Source organism: Nansenia antarctica (genome assembly GCF_963989245.1).
Source record: "Nansenia antarctica genome assembly, chromosome: 1".
NCBI classification, from domain to species: Eukaryota; Metazoa; Chordata; class Actinopteri; order Argentiniformes; family Microstomatidae; genus Nansenia; species Nansenia antarctica.
The window spans coordinates 55,560,753-55,578,649 of record NC_137674.1 but is presented as its reverse complement, the minus strand read 5'-3'; the positions used below and the strand labels follow the sequence as shown (position 1 = coordinate 55,578,649).

Below are 17,897 nucleotides of genomic sequence, written 5' to 3'. Positions count from 1 at the left end.
GGTATTGGATGAGCTGGCTGTGTAATGGTCCTACATATGGAGCTCTAGGGCCATGTCTAGATGAACGCTCTTGGGAGAGGGGTACTGTGTCTGTGCCACTGAGTCAGGTAACAAATGGGCTTCCTCTTTTTACTTGCCGGGTTAAGGGTCGGTTGTTTTTAAAATATCTTTTTAATATTTAGTATTATTTTTTTAGATTTAGTATTCATTTGAAATGCACCATTATGTTCCATTTCATACTGCAGTAAATAAACACTGGCCAAATCCATGCTCAGACAGGACTGTAAGATGAAGCATTAGCAATGCCTCTTATGTCCACTCTCTAATGTGTATCTTTTTGTCCTTTCCCATCTCTTTTTTCCTCCCTCTGGTATCCTGTGTAGTGGCTCCCTCCACGGTACCCCCAACAAGGCTGTGGTGGAAGGAGATTGTGGTTCTGGGAACAGTGGGTTGTGCCGCGGTTGCATTCCTCCTGCTAACGGTCATCTGCTATAAAGCTATAAAAAGGTAGGCCTCATTCTCTCTTACCCCCTATTACACTCCTGGTCTCATTACTGCTTTATCAAGGGTATTCATTTCTAAACTAAACACAGGAAACATATTGATTGAGAGATAACGTTTATTGCCACTATGCATTACACATATAGGAATTTGCTTCGTCACCACAGCAAGTGCGTTTATACTTTTTTCACATATAACAATATGGGAAATTGTTATTGTTCCTAAAACTCCATAACTTAGTGGTAAACAGAAAAGCTTGATGTCACATGTTTACAATGACACATGTTTACCATGTCAAATGTATGTGCCCCGTCACACTATCATGTCAAATGTATGTGCCCCATCACACTATCATGTCAAATGTATGTACCCCATCTTACAATCATGTCAAATGTATGTGCCCCATCTCACAATTGATTGGACCTCCCAAGAAAATACTTAATCTCTGACCCTTTAAATGGTGCTTTGTGGCTCTCACTGAAGGATAGAGGTGCAATCTTTGACAGTCTATTACTCTCAGCGTCTCATATAAGTCTTAGCGTTGAATAACATTTAAATCCCATGAATTTTTGCCACTTTTGAGTGCACAGGTATCTGAAATAGGTGTATCTAGGACCTACAGTAACAACAGCACTTAGTTTGGAACTTGTCCAGTGAAATATGTTACTACCCTTTCTTACGTAAGGCAATGGGTGCATACAGCAGTGGAAATGAAACCCAGTGCTACAGTTCCAAAACAGTTCTCACGAATAATATATTTGTATGCTTGTAACTGTGGAAATAACTGTTTTCCTATCGGCGTGCGGGTATAGACCACAAAGATATGAGGCTATCAAATTGTTTGTGGAGATGCTTTTAAGTAGTCATAGACCTACTGAGAGCAGCTATATAAATAAAGCTTTACTTACTTACTTACTTACATTGACTTGCTTAGGTTGCACCTGATTGGTCTAAAAATAATGCTACTAAAGGACACATGTAACATTATGCAAGTAACTGGACCTCTTAAAACAATTTAAAATAAAATATTTGGAAAATCACCTTGATGACACTTAATTTTTTATGGAATTTGCATATTTTACCCCAGATTGTCATGCTAAGAAGAAAACTATTGTGTTTTCATCCTTGAAACCTATTTAATTGGATTCCCTGACCCCACAAATGTACAGTTTGACACCAAATTTGTAATTATAGCTATAGCAGTAGCAAATATATGGGGTGTGGTAATTGCCAATGGGCTCTGATGTATTGTTGGCAGCCATTTTGGAAAAAAAAGCAGATCTCACTTGTGTCTTTGGATAAAAGTTTTTCTATCACCCTAAGGTACTTGCATGCCAAAGGGGACATTTGTTGCATGAACTGAAGTAAAAAGTTGTTAACAGCCTCTACTATATAGGCTTCTAGCTGTGCGAGTGGTTGACGCCTGGTCTTTTGCCCTATTTGCTCCTAGTGGAAGTGGAAAGAGCGTGGAGAGCCTGTATGTGTTATTGTGTACCTTATTCATAGATTTCTAAAATCCCACTGGAGCGGTGGTAAACAACTTACAGTAGTGGACCGCCGCTACATTGTTAGATATCAGCGCAACTCGTGTATCACTCAATGTTAGCATGGGGAGAATCCCCTCCCATTGCTAAAAAATGGAAAGTAGGTTATGTGAGCAACATGTAGCCCCAGACCAAGACATTTCACGTTCACAAAACAAAACAAAAAAGTAATTGAAAGCAGCCTTGGAGTTTATTTCCAAATCAACCCATGCTTTGAATAATTAGTATTATTTGTTGTAATTGGCTTAATATCAGTCTTCTAAAGGTATGGATGGGGATTGAACCCATGACCTACGGTTTATGAGACCAACACTTAACTTATTTTTTCTTTAAACAGTATTTATGGCACAGTTTGTAATTCATCTTAGGACACAGGAAATTCGGTTACTTGGTGGAGAAGCCTTTGTTTCCAATGACAGCTTCAAGACGCTTCCTGTACGTAAAAACAAACCAATTAAATAATAATCTCTTACAGTGATCAGGAGGGATGCTTTAAATCTTGAAGATTCCGGGGGGCCCGCTGGTGAATCTTGATCTTTAGTTCCTTTGACACATTTTCTATTGGATTTAAGTCCAACATCTTTATTTTCTTCCTCTTGAACCAGTTGAGAGTCTCCTTTGCAGTAGGTTTTCGATCGTTGTCCTGCTGGAATGTCTCCTCATCATCCTGGTGGATGGGAACAGATTCTTCTCAAGACTTTCCTGGTACATGGCTCCATTCACCTTCCCTTCTTCAATAATTTGGATTCCACCAGTACTATGTGAGGAGAAACAACCCCATACCATAATGCTTCCACCTCCGAACTTCACTGTAGGTATGATATTTTTAGGATCATATGTAAGAGCCATTTCTCCTCCAAACATGGTGCGTCGTATTGTTGCCAAATTGCCATTTACAAGCATTGAGACATTCAGTGACAGCATACTCTTGTGGCCTATTGTTAGTCACAAGCTTTTTCCCTCTGTTCTATAAAGGGTCAGGAGGATGCTAAATATAGCTCCTTTCTCTATGTCTCTACAGACACAAAGGAGATGTTGCATTTCTAGCAGCTGACCTGATGTACTGTAGCCTACACTTTTCTCACAACATATTCTATGCATACCTTTCAAGAAAAGGTATTTGTATAAAATGCCCATCTTTTTCACTTATCCATCCATGGAAATGAGCTAGAGTGCATTCAATCATACAGTGGGGGAAATAAGTATTTGATCCCCTGCCGATTTTGTAAGTTTGCCCACTGACAAAGAACAAAGCCCACTGACAAAGAAGGTCAGACGTTTCATTTCTTTGTAAGTGGGAAAACTTACAAAATCAGCAAGGGATCAAATACTTATTTCTGTATGTAGTCCCTCTGTATGTAGTCTCTCTGTATGTAGTCTCTCTGTATGTAGTCCCTCCATAGTCTCTCTGTATGTAGTCTCTCTGTATGTAGTCTCTCTGTATGTAGTCTCTCTGTATGTAGTCTCTCTGTATGTAGTCTCTCTGTATGTAGTCTCTCTGTATGTAGTCTCTCTGTATGTAGTCTCTCTGTATGTAGTCTCTCTGTATGTAGTCTCTCTGTATGTAGTCTCTCTGTATGTAGTCTCTCTGTATGTAGTGTCTCTGTATGTAGTCCCTCTGTATGTAGCCTCTCTGTATGTAGTCTCTCTGTATGTAGTCTCTCTGTATGTAGTCTGTCTGTATGTAGTCTCTCTGTATGTAGTCTCTCTGTATGTAGTCTCTATGTAGTCTCTCTGTATGTAGTCTGTCTGTATGTAGTCTCTCTGTATGTAGTCTCTCTGTATGTAGTCTCTCTGTATGTAGTCTCTCTGTATGTAGTCTCTCTGTATGTAGTCTCTCTGTATGTAGTCTCTCTGTATGTAGTCTCTCTGTATGTAGTCTCTCTGTATGTAGTCTCTATGTAGTCTCTCTGTATGTAGTCTCTCTGTATGTAGTCTCTCTGTATGTAGTCTCTCTGTATGTAGTCTCTCTGTATGTAGTCTCTCTGTATGTAGTCTCTCCATGCCTTAGAATTGAAGTGCGGGCAAATAAACTCTGGATTGGAACCCCAGCTGGCTAATGAGCATGCTCAGTCTGGCATACTCAGAACAAACATATTTAATGTCTCCCTTTATGGGCATTTAAAACCATTATTCAGTGACGTTCAATGAACAGTGCAATGGAAATGGTGCCGAGCTATAGTGTCTGAAACAGATGACAAACCATCTCAGCAAACACATTGGCGATGCAGTATATACTCTGTTTCACTGTTTCTATGTGAAAAGCTTGGGTGAATTGCACTATTAAATTCAATGGTGAGAAAAATCAAGGGAATTGGATAACACTTTCTTTTACTGTTCTTATTCAACTGGTATTTCCAAAGTATGTATTGAAGTACATTACTCTATGTGGTAGCAAAGCACACTTTCTGGTATTATTGGACTGTGATATAAAGTGTTAGAGTGATGTTGTACTGTTTCCAGTGACTAGATTATGTAATGATGAGCCTGGAGGTGCACAAGTTTGAGTGTGTTAGTGCATGAATTATTTTGTTCATAATATTGTCTTAATTTAGCTGGTGAACGTAATTTGAATGTAGCTTGAATTTACCAAAATGCTTGTAAGCTGAATATGCACAACCATCAAATGCTGTTGCATGTTGATACAGTAGAGATGCATGGCCTACATTTAAAGCCCTAAAATAACTTAAAAGGATGAATTGTGGCCCCATTTGATATGCAGATGAGCTTCAGCTGGTTGTTTGGATTATATAGCTATTTCAAAATTAAGAAGACACACTTTACTGTAAGGTTGTGTACTGTTTGTTTTTGTGAGATTTGTTTTGTGAGGCTATTTCTGCATTCTGCATATTAGACACACTCCACATACTGTAACATAACACATGAGTTCCAAGTTCAAGTTTCATTCATGAATTGAAATATCACTTAAAAATCCTGCTTGTGTGGCATAGAGAGGGTCAGGCTGTGGAAAAAGCCCCAAGTTATACTGTATATAATTTGCCGCAGCACCTCAGCCATGGGCTTTCCCAGTGAAAACAGAGCAGAATACTGCAAGGGCTCCAGAGGGAGCAGGCTAGTACTGCCAGGGCTCCAGAGGGAGAGATGCCTGGGGGAGAGAGGTTAGGAGAGGGTGGGTTATTGTTAAAGGATGCTTCTGTCTGGGTCTGGCAGTACGATCACTGTTATTCTAGCCATTTTCATTCGGTTATGTCTTGTCTCTCCTGCAAGTCATTTGTCAGACTGACGAAGAGGGTGTTTCAGGGTGGAGACAGACTTGGGAAAGGGGAGGTGATTGGTGGGGTTGAGGTGGCATGAAAAGACTCGCTCCTGGGTGACTGATACCAACACAAAAAATAAGGACATCCCTCATCTTGGCAATGGGCTATTGGAGGTAAACAAACCCACCCCCTTCATCTTGAAAAGGCATTTGTTGTTGTGCAGTCATTGCCTTATGTTAGTAGAGAAGGCCAGACAAAACAGAACAGGCTCTCTTTTGAGTTTTTATCTTTTTAGTGCTAGTAGATTTAGGATGTGGACTAGTTATGGAGTGTTTTCAGTATTAGATATAACATGATCAGATATGTGACAGGGCATGGTTAAAAAGTCCGCAACTAGGGCAAAATCATTTTTCTGTTTTTTCCCGATTATGATAGGGTAGATTGTAAGCTTTAAAATGACGTGTCATACATTGAAATCTGAAACAAGTTGAAGAAGTCATGGATATTTGAATGTTGATACCCCCCGAACCACCGTACTGAGATATCCAGCCTAAAAAAAAATCACGTTTTTCACAGAGGTAATGGGTGGGAACAATAGCTGGAATAGCAAGAACACAGCAGAAGGTCTGTCTGCAGACGACTGTCCCATGAAAGTGAAGTGGAGATCAATGTCTGAAATTCCGTTGTCATCTGTCATCGTCAGATTCGGAGTTCGGAGTTCCCGTTATGTATAGTCCAATATGAAGGAGTTCATTAATTGCCCACTGTCGATATTTCTGCCTGCTTATGAAATTCTGTTGATAGCATTAGCGAGAGCAGCCTCCATCTTGTAAACTTGTCAACAAACGCAGGTGGCTCCTTACATACAGCTGGGGTGGGCGTGGCTACACACACTGCCACACTAATACAAATAATACCCCCCACCCGACTTTGCTAACTAAATGTAGGTATTTAGTGAATGTAAAACTGTTGGATATGATATCGAGTGGGTTCTTCATCGCTTCGTTTGTCGTCCTATGCCAAAAACCGGAAAAAACATTTGTTCACAACAAGACTTGTTTGGCTCGATTGCAAGGTTTCACAATTGCCGAGATGGGGACCTTTTAATGAAACCCTGTCACATATATCTAATGCCGGGAATACACAATGTGAAATTATAACTATCTTGGAAAGATTCACTTGTCATTGACCAGCTTTCAAGAGAGGTATGAGATGCTGTTATTGGTAACAATTGTGATGTTGTTACTAGTACTTTGTGCCAGGGTCAACAATCAGAATGATTATCCACACCACTCAGCCATGTCAACATTTCTGAATTTTGTCAGAATGTCTGAATCTTTTGTTGTTGCTCGTGCAGTGTGGCCAGTGGCACAATAAACATGCTTGGCAGATGGATAAACTGGTAAAATAAAGAGTCAGAATGCACCATTGGTTTTACCTGAGATAAATCAAATGGCATTAAACTATTCTCTGTTGTTTGCCGAGCACCCAATGATGTAAGTACTAGGCAATTGAAGGTACTGTACCCAGTTTGTACCTGAGCAACCCTGGCAGTACTTTTTTTGAAAACACTATCTTACAAACCCAGTCCATCTGGTTTCCATAGTCAGAGGGTCCGCTAAAAGGAGACTGTGAAATAATGTCCACCTGCAATGTGTTGTGGAGCCACCTGTCATGTGTGTACTACACAACATTCATTATATGTTTTTATTTCAGGTGCTAGCAAGTGGATTAAAAATAGAATGCTGTAATGGCTCTGTGAGGTATTATGTGACAGGGTCAGTTTTTTATTTTTTTTACGGAAAATGTGTAAGCTTTCAAATGATGTGAAATGATACATTGAAATCTGAAAATAGTGGAAGAAGATTATGCTTATTTGAATGTTAGTACTCAAAACAAATAGAGGAGAAAATCGCTCTGATGCAGAACAGAACAGTCTGTGCTCCATTGTGCTTGCTAGCTAGCTAGCAGCTAACAGCAAAGAACATCTCTATGTAACTGCTTGTTTCGCACATCACAACATGCTGATAAAACATGAACATGCTAAAAACACATAACTACACATAACTAGACGATCACACAGTCCTTGCTTTTTAACAGTCCTAAAACACAAGTTTGTTTACAAGTCATGGATCACTAAAACTCACCAAACAGTACAAAGCAGGATGGCAGACGATGCAGTGAATCTAAAACAAGCTGAGTTCGTTGACAAATTATAAGTATTTAGTGATCCTAAAACTGTATATATATGTTACGGTACATGTCCTGGGACATGCCGGCATGTACCAACTCGACGGTTTATGCTGGCATGTCCCGGGAAATGCCGACATAAACCGTCACGATGGTTCATGTGGGAAATACATTCTTACTTTTAGCACCATGGACAGCGCCACTATGCAGCGCCAGCAGAACGGACGGGATTTGCTTCACACTGTATTTAACTAAATAGCCTACGACTAAAGCAGCCTATATTACATCAATCAAAACATATGTCTAGCCTACATGCAGTGAACTCTAAAAGTAGGACCAACACATTTGTAAATGGGGAATGCGGAGTCTACTTACCAACAACATAATCTTGTGAGAGGCGACATGGTGGCTGCTGTCCGTGTCAGATGAATCTTCTCGACGTCTGACCATCATTATCAAAGCTAATATCTCCTCATATCCTTCTCAGTATCATACATGTTCTTTGCAATGGTGGAAATAAATAAAAAGAAAGAATCAAGCACAACAGCTCAACTTTGTGTCAACAAGTTCCCGAAATGCGCTCCTCTCACTTTGATGCACGCACGCCTAATGGCTTCCTGTGGCACGGGAGCGGAGCACTGGCCTTGTTTGGTGAACATTACGGTCTAAACTTTAAGCAACAGTTGAAAATAAACACAATAAACCATTTCTTGTTTAAGGGGGGGGGTAGAATACGACGCAGTTTTTTCAGCTGGCCCGGGCTCATCGGGCCAAAGGAGAAATAACTCACCGGTAGAACGAGCGATTGTCCAATCAGAATCGAGTATTTTAGAGAGCCGTGTCATAGCCTAAAAATTAAAGAGATTATTACAGTGATCTCGGAATCCATGACATAACCTGCCCTATCAACGGTTTTAAGCAGAATAAACACATAATATTTGACAAGCATTTATCCCATTAGAAAAACGACTATATTAGATTTTTAAAATTTGTATTAAAAATGAAATAGGCTCATTGCTTAAGATATTTAGTTAAATACAGTGTGAAGCAAATCCCGTCCGTTCCGCTGGCGCTGCATAGTGGCGCTGTCCATGGTGCTAAAAGTAAGAATGTATTTCCCACATGAACCATCCTGACGGTTTATGTCGGCATTTCCCGGGACATGCCAGCATAAACCGTCGACTTGGTACATGCCATCATGTACCAAGCCAACGGTTCATGCTGGCATGTTCCGGGAAATGCCGACATAAACCGTTTTCCCACATGGACCGTAACATATATATATATTTAAAAATGTGGTGTGTGTTTGTTTAAGTTTTGTGTTTTTGTTCTTATTCTTATTATCATTCTTATTATTTATTTTTGTATTATTATTATTGTTGTGAAGGCCCACAGTTTAGAGCCAGTTTAGTTCCCCCAAATCAGCCCTATTTTGCCCTGTTATTTCCTTTATTATTTTCTATACTATTCCTGTACGTTTATGAAGGTGTATGTATTGTTATTGTAATGTTTATGTATATGTTTAATGACGTGGTATATCCGGGGTGTGTCCGTGACCCGGATGCTAGGTTCGGTGGTGTATATATAGGGACGGAAGTGCTCTGTGAGTCAGTGTGACGAGAATCAGAGTGATGAGAGTAACGAGAGAGAGCAACGAGAGAGAGTAACGAGAGAGAAGTAACGAGAAGTCGACCTAAGATGGCGGAGTCAGTAAAACGCACACCGTGCTGAAGCTGAAGACGCCAAGTGATTATTGAGTTCACAACTGTGATAGCCCGTTTAGCTGTGTCCCCGTTAGCCAGCCTTGCCAGCAGCCGGCTGCGAACGTTGGACCAAGCGAGACCAAGCTGGACAGAGCCGTCGCCTCCACGCGTGGACTGCGACCGACCGTGGACAACCGGACCGGAGCCTTCACCCCTCGTCGTGGACCACGAAGAAGCCCCTTTCCCTTCGCGTTGCTACGTCACCCCCCCCTTTGTCTGCTGCCTTCCTCGAAGCACATGCGAGCTCCAACCAGGCCTCAACGCGCTCCTTGCAGCGCCAGACTCTAAGCCTTTTCCAGGCTAGGTACTGTGAGTGAGTGATTGAGTGTGTGTGTGGCCGGCGGGGAGGGAGTATATATATGGGGATGTATATATCAGTTGTGTAAATAAATGTGTTTGTTCAGATGGGATACCGTTGCTGTGTGTTTAGTTGTTTGTTAGCTAACGCTAATGCTAATGCTAATGCTAATCCTACTGCTAATGCTAACGATAGTACTGCTAGTCTAACGGTTTGCTGGCGCCCCCTGCCTGTATCCTCCTACACTGCCTATTTAGCTCAGAGTTAGTTAGATAACCAGCCCTTCCTAAATTCTACAGTCCTTTTAGCTACTCCCTGGTTACATTTGGTCCTTCGAGCCGGATAGGTTGTGTAGTGATAGCATGGCTGAGCGCAGCCAACCAGACAAGACAGTTACCCCCCCTTCTCCGCCCCCTGAGCCAGAGCCACGACCACAGAGAGTCCCGCGGTTGCCTCCGAGGTTACAGGAGTATGAGCTTGAGCTCGAAAGCTCACTGAGTGGTAGTGAGGAGCGCACTCCACGGGATACAGTGGTCGGAGAGGCCGAGGTGTCCGCCGGCGCGCGGGTGGCTAGCACCGAGACAGCCCTCAAAGAGCACCAGCCTGAGGATGAGATGGCAGAACAGCAGGGTTTTGCCGTAGAAACGGAAGAGCAGGAAGGAGAGGCCCGGTACGACAGCGCCTGCGGGCGGAAGAGGGAGGGCCTCAGCCTTAACGATCTGCCTCCCAGTACGGCGCGCTCGAGACCTAGCTCCTGCCGTTCAGTGGCTTCCTCCCGGTCCAGGGTTTCCGTGGGCAGTTCTGCCTCTGGGGCGGATAGCCTGCACTCCAGAGGGAGTAGTGCCGCGCTGTCAGAATGTATGCGCCAACAGGCCGAGATGGCGTTAGAGCGGGAACGCCTCCAGTTCGAGCGTGAACGCTTCCAGATGGAGGGGGCGGAACGCGCGGCGGCGAGGCAGCGCCAGGAGGCGCTAGAACGTGAACGCCTCCAGATGAACGGAGCGGAACGTGCGGCGGAGAGACAGCACCAGGAGGCGTTAGAGAGGGAACGCATCCAGATGGAGGGGGCGGAACGCGCGGCGGAGAGGCAGATGGCGAGAGAGCAACTGCACGCGGAGACGATAGCGGAAGTGATGCAGACCATGCGCGACGTGTGCATCAGCAGAGCTCCGTCGGCCCGTAGCTCCAGAGCATCATCCGCACGGCCCTCTCGAGTGCCATCTCCTGAACCCCCCGCCGATGGCTCCATGACCCCCGCCATGACTGTCCAACTACAGGCCCAGCTGACCACCTGGAAGGAAGAGGACCAGGGACCCGACCGCTACGCGGCCCAGAGGGAGCCAGCGTCGCTGCCCGGGAGGGGAGCCATTCACCAAGAGCGTAGCACACCCCTAGGTCCTCCAGGGAACCAAAATGCATGCAGGCCGGACACCCAGACCGTCACTCCAGCCCCGATCATCCACTACAGGATGTTTCCCCAGGTGGAGGGACCCAAGTTCCCCTTCTTCAAGGACGAGGACAGGAGCCAGTATGTGGAACTACGCATCTGCCTAGACACGCTCTTGGACGACTCCTGCTCAGAGTCCTACAAATATGAGATTCTCCTTCAGCATGTGAGGAACCCCAGAGCCCACAACATGGTTCTGGCCCATGCCTCCGCACCGACACCTTACACCAGAGCGCTCGCCGACTTGGATGCCCGCTACGGTCGTCCCTGGAACCACGCCCTTGCTGAACTGCAAGCCCTCGAACAGCAGGCCCCCATCAAGGATGAACGGGCGCTAGATGACTTCGCGCTCCGCGTGCACACCTTGGTTGGAATGCTGAAGACGCAGGGCCCAGCTGGCGCCAGCGAGATCAACAGCACCTCCAACGTAGAGCGGCTGCTCCGCAAGATCCCACGCTTCCGGCAGGAGAGGTTCCGGCGACAGCAGCGCGTTCGTAACCCCGGGAAGTTGGGTCTGAGCATGGCTGCCTTCGCGGAGTTCCTACTGGAGGAAGTGCATGACACCAACGTAGACGCCATGGGTTACGCTGAGCCGAAGAAGGAGAGGGAGAAGGGAGACCGCTGGTACAGGCCGAGCTCGAACAGAGGACGCCCAGTAGGAGTGCTGCATACGGAGGAGGAGCCTCGGAGAGAGAGGAAAGCCCGACCTGAGGGAAGGGATTCCTCTCAACCCCCTCAAAAGGGACGGAGAGGTCCACCGCCATGTCCGTACTGCACCAGCGAGCACTGGTTCAATGAGTGCAGTGACTTCAACAACCTGAGTACCGAGGCCAAGCAGAGGTGGCTCGAGGAGAACAAGAGGTGCTGGAACTGTGGGCGCGACCATCTGGCTAAGAACTGCACCTTGAGGAGAAAGTGCAACCGCTGTGAGGAGGTCCACCTCAACATCCTACACGAGGTCTCCCTCGCCAGGTCCACCGAGGGCACCAGAAGCCCTAGGTCCGGTAGCGCACCGGAAGAGGAGACACCTGTCTACTATCTAGACCCAACCCAGAGCAGCGGCTCCAAGGTCCTACTGAAGGTGGTGAAGGTCCGACTGCACCACAACAACGCTGTGTACGACACGTACGCCGTTCTAGATGACGGGTCGGAACGGACCATCCTCCTCCAGGAGGCAGTGCGCCAGTTGGGGCTCCACGGGACTGAGGAGAAGCTGACTCTGCGCACGATACGTCGCGACCTTAAAGAGGTCACCGGGGCGAGAATCAACTTCTCTATCTCCCCGGCGGGGCGGCCGTCGGATAGATATCGGCTTCAGAATGTCTTCACCGCAGACCAGCTAGCGCTCTCCCGCTACGACTACCCCCTGGAGAGATTACGCGCAAGATATTCCCACCTACGGCGAGTAGACCTACATCCGATAGAAGGAGCGGAGCCAACCCTTCTCATCGGCTCGGACAACGCTGCACTGATCGTGTCGCTCCGTCCTCCGCTGAGAGGACCACGAGGCTGCCCGATGGCTGTTAAGACTGCGCTTGGGTGGGCCCTCCAAGGCGCTACCGAGTGGAGAGATAGAGACGGGAGAGCTACGTCATCCCTCCATGTCCGCACCGAAGAAGTGCAGACCATCAACTGCCTTCACACCAGTGTGGACTCCATGAATGCGGCGCTACTAGACAACGTCCAGAAGCTGTGGACGCTAGACGTTGCGCCCTACAAGAATGAGAAGCTCTACGTACGGTCAAAGGAGGACGTCTACGCCATAGACCTCCTTAAAGCAAAGACAGTGCGTATCGAAGTCCAGGGCGTGAAGAGATACGTCACACCACTACTCCGAAGAGAACTCATGCCAGAGTTTCGAGTATCCCCTCGAACCGTCCTACAGTGTCTGACCAGCACTGAGAAGCGTATGAGGAAGGACGAGGTCCTTGCTGCTTCTTACAGAGCGGAGATGAAGAAACTGACGGAGTCCGGTCTGGTGAAGAAGCTTGAGCCAGCCGAGGCGAACCAGAGTGCCGAGTCTTGGTACCTCCCGCACCACAATGTTCACCACAACGGGAAGAACCGAGTGGTCTTCAACTGTAGCTACAAGGTGGGGAAGCTCAACCTCAACCACTATCTTCTCCCTGGTCCAACCTTGACCCCAGCCCTCTTGGGAGTTCTGGTGCGATTCCGTCAGCAGCCGATCGCAGTCAGTGGTGACATTAAGCGAATGTTTCACCAGGTCAGGATGTTGGAGGAAGACAAGCCACTCATGAGGTTTCTCTGGAGAGAGGACCCGAGCGACCCCGACCCCTCTATCTACCAGTGGGAGGTGCTACCCTTCGGGACAACCTGCAGCCCCTGTTGCGCCACCTATGCGCTACAGACTCACGCCGCGCAGGAGACGGCACCTCCTGGAGTGTTTGACGCCGTCCATAAGAGCTTTTACGTGGACAACTGCCTCCACAGTTCGAAGACAGCCACGGAAGCCCGCCAGCTAGTCCAGGACCTGCGTGCTCATCTCCAGGAGGGTGGATTTGAGATCTGCCAGTGGGCCAGCAACGACCCGCAAGTCATCAGAGACCTCCCGGAGGGGGCCACCTCGACCAGCAGCGAGGCTTGGGTCTCGCACTCACCAGATGATGCTCAGGAGATGACGCTCGGACTTATCTGGCAGTTCCAGACCGACACTCTACGCTATCGCAATAAGCCTGCCAAGCCCCAACGCGTCACGATGAGAACGATATACAGCACTCTAGCGAGCCAGTACGACCCACTGGGATATATCGCTCCCTTCACGACGATGGCCAAGGTGCTTGTCCGGGAGCTGTGGGCCCAAGAACGAGGATGGGACGATCCTCTGCCTCGTCACCTAGAAGAGAAGTGGAAGGCCTGGGAGCAGGAACTTCCCACTCTCCAGCACATCAAGCTGCAGCGGAGCTACTTCCCTCCCTCCACGGACCTAGAAAGGAGTGTCATCACGCTACATGTATTCTGCGACGCCTCGGAGATGGCGTACGGGTCCGTGGCATACGTCAGAGCGGCAGAGCCTGGAGGTGAAGTCCACGTCTCGTTTGTCCTGGCGCGTTCCCGAGTGGCGCCGAAAAAGCAACAGTCCATCCCAAGACTGGAGCTGTGTGCTGCCCTGAACGGCGCGCAACTGGGAAGGTTCCTGCTCGACGAGCTCCAGCTACCTCTGCTGAGCGTCACCATGTGGTCAGACTCCACTACCGTCCTCCAGTGGTTGAAGTCCAGCTCATGTCGGTATAAGGTGTTCGTGGGCACCCGAGTCGCAGAGATTCTGGAGTTGACTGAGGTGAACTGCTGGCGTTATGTAGACACCAAGAGGAACCCTGCTGACGTCATCACGAGAGGGGCAACTCTCCAGGATCTGGCGGAGCCCCACCTGTATCACACGGGACCAGACTTCCTACAGGAGCGGGAGTCAGAGTGGCCAGCCACGCCGGCGTTAGCCGAAGACAGAGAGGACAAAGAGCTGCGTAAGACGTTGTTCTGCGGAGTCACCCAGGTCGTAGACCCTGAGACTACTCCAGGAGAGGAGTGTGAGACGCTCGAAGAGCTGCAGAAGAGGATGTTCTGCTCCAAGGCCGGTCTACCCCTAGATACTACGCTCAGCGCCGAAGATTACACCGCGGCGGAGCTCCTGGTGCTGCAGAGTGCCCAACAGGATGCCTTCTCCCGAGAGCGGGAGTGTCTCGAGAAAGGGAAGCCGATCCCCTCGGACAGTAGACTCCGCGGCTTAGCTCCAGAGCTCGACGGTGTTCTCATTCGCGTGGGTGGCAGACTGCGCCGCGCTCAAGATCTAGACCTAGACACGAAGCATCCCATCGTGCTTCCCACTAAGCATCAGGTCACCAGATTGGTCATCAAGCACCATGATGACAAAGTGCAGCACGCGGGTGGAGAGCGTGTCTTCGCGGAGGTACGACGGAGATTCTGGATACTCCATGGACGGGAGGCGGTACGGAGATATCAAAGGTCCTGCTCGGACTGCCAGAGGTGGCGAGCCACGCCGCCGCAGCCCATGATGTCCGATCTGCCCGAGGACCGGCTGCGACTGAGACAGGCTCCGTTCCACTCTACTGGGGTCGACTGTTTCGGGCCACTCCTAGTCCGAAACCGGCGAGCCTCCGAAAAGCGGTGGGGCATCATCTACACGTGCCTGACGACGAGAGCAATGCACCTTGAAGTTCTGCACCAGCTCACAAGCGACAGCTTCCTCATGTCCTTCAAGAGGTTCACCTCCAGGCGAGGGACCCCTAAGACCCTCCGGTCGGACAGAGGCACCAACTTCGTCGGTGGTGAGGCCGAGCTGAGGGCGAGCTACGCTGCGATGACTGAGGAGGCCCGTGACCGACTCGCCTCCCAGCAAGTGAAGTTTGAGTTCAACCCCCCAAATGCTCCACACTTCGGGGGAGCCTGGGAGCGGGAGATTCGCTCAGTAAAGAACGTCCTACGTACCATTCTCGGACAGAAGGTGCCTACCGATGAGGTGCTCGGGACTGTACTAGCAGAGATTGAGGGCATCTTGAACTCCCGGCCCCTAGGCTATACCTCCAGTGATGTAGCAGATCTGGATCCCATCACGCCCAACTTCTTGCTGATGGGGCGGCGAGACTCTGCACTGCCTCAGGTAGTCTACGACCCTGCAGAGCTCACCGGAAGAAGATGGTGGAGGCACAGCCAGGTGCTCGCGGACCAGTTTTGGAGGCAGTTCATACTGCACTACCTGCCGACCCTGCAAGTCAGGCAGAAGTGGACGAGGGAGAGAGACAACTTGTCCGAAGGTGCCGTGGTACTGGTGATCGACCAGTCCCTTCCACGCGCCGCCTGGCAGACAGGCAGAGTGACCAAGGTCCTGCCGGGTCCGGATGGAAGGGTGCGGACGGCCATCGTGGACGTTGGTGGTCGCACTTACACCCGACCTGTGGCACGCCTGATTGAGCTCCCTCAAATTACGAAGGACACTCTCACCTCCTACCTCACGCTGCTAGAGCAGCCTAGCCAGTGTGCCTTCCCTAGTTAACTGAAACCGAGGGTTTCATGGGGCGGCTGTTGTGAAGGCCCACAGTTTAGAGCCAGTTTAGTTCCCCCAAATCAGCCCTATTTTGCCCTGTTATTTCCTTTATTATTTTCTATACTATTCCTGTACGTTTATGAAGGTGTATGTATTGTTATTGTAATGTTTATGTATATGTTTAATGACGTGGTATATCCGGGGTGTGTCCGTGACCCGGATGCTAGGTTCGGTGGTGTATATATAGGGACGGAAGTGCTCTGTGAGTCAGTGTGACGAGAATCAGAGTGATGAGAGTAACGAGAGAGAGCAACGAGAGAGAGTAACGAGAGAGAAGTAACGAGAAGTCGACCTAAGATGGCGGAGTCAGTAAAACGCACACCGTGCTGAAGCTGAAGACGCCAAGTGATTATTGAGTTCACAACTGTGATAGCCCGTTTAGCTGTGTCCCCGTTAGCCAGCCTTGCCAGCAGCCGGCTGCGAACGTTGGACCAAGCGAGACCAAGCTGGACAGAGCCGTCGCCTCCACGCGTGGACTGCGACCGACCGTGGACAACCGGACCGGAGCCTTCACCCCTCGTCGTGGACCACGAAGAAGCCCCTTTCCCTTCGCGTTGCTACGTCACCCCCCCCTTTGTCTGCTGCCTTCCTCGAAGCACATGCGAGCTCCAACCAGGCCTCAACGCGCTCCTTGCAGCGCCAGACTCTAAGCCTTTTCCAGGCTAGGTACTGTGAGTGAGTGATTGAGTGTGTGTGTGGCCGGCGGGGAGGGAGTATATATATGGGGATGTATATATCAGTTGTGTAAATAAATGTGTTTGTTCAGATGGGATACCGTTGCTGTGTGTTTAGTTGTTTGTTAGCTAACGCTAATGCTAATGCTAATGCTAATGCTAATGCTAATCCTACTGCTAATGCTAACGATAGTACTGCTAGTCTAACGGTTTGCTGGCGCCCCCTGCCTGTATCCTCCTACACTGCCTATTTAGCTCAGAGTTAGTTAGATAACCAGCCCTTCCTAAATTCTACAGTCCTTTTAGCTACTCCCTGGTTACAATTATATACCTCTCCGCCACATGTGCCACACCCCTCTCTTCACACACCAATCTAAGATGCCTGCTCAGACTTTTATATCAACACACATATCACCGTAACTTCTTTTTTTATTGTGTGTATATCAGTTCATTATGTCAATCCTGTTTGTCTTCTATGTCACTATTTGTCTTTGTAATGCATTTTCACACATAATATATATATATATATATATATATATATATATACAGTGCCCTCCATAAATATTGTAAAGAGGAAGCATATTTATACACAACCCATTTCATACATAGTCCCCCTATTTCAGAGCACCAACAGTGTTAGATAATTAGCTTGACAAGTGTTTCTGTTAGCCATGTGTGCTTCGTAACATCATTTGTGCAGGCATAAGAGAAGTGACGTCGTTAGGCCTGGAAAATAAGTCGCCATCTACTGCATCGCCATCGATGTAGCTCATCACTGTCGATTTTGCGCACGCCCCCACTCCTCAACTAAAAACTCAGCAAACACCCCCCACCCCCCATTGGCATCCCCCAGGGAACAGTTCTGGCTCCTTTTCTCTTCTTTACATTTACATTTTAAATTTTTGCCATTTAGCAGACACCTTATTCCAAAGCAACTTACAATCAATACATTTGAATACTAAGCATGTGAATCAGCAATCCACCATTCGTTGCAGGAAGAGTAATCTAGCTCGGGCCCAGGGCCACTGATAGAAGGAAAAACCTTCTCCTATCGCCTTCTACTAAAACATATTATTTTATTTTTTTTACATTTTTTGGGGAGAAACTGAGAAACAGTACAAGGGGGGCAATATAAGTTCTTAGGGACACAGTAGAGGGGAAAGCGGGTGTCTTTAGGAGACG

The 17,897-nt window shown here is 47.8% G+C and overlaps 1 protein-coding gene across 1 annotated transcript in view; it reads left to right on the top strand.

Moving 5' to 3' along the window:
* Nucleotides 1-17,897, top strand: part of prima1 (proline rich membrane anchor 1) — a gene marked incomplete at both ends in the record, with an annotated part of 69,128 nt that overhangs the window by 35,150 nt on the left and 16,081 nt on the right. The window contains one exon of the mRNA XM_080531391.1: nt 384-507. Coding sequence (XP_080387517.1) covers nt 384-507 — 124 coding nt within the window. The remainder of the gene's footprint in view (nt 1-383; nt 508-17,897) is intronic.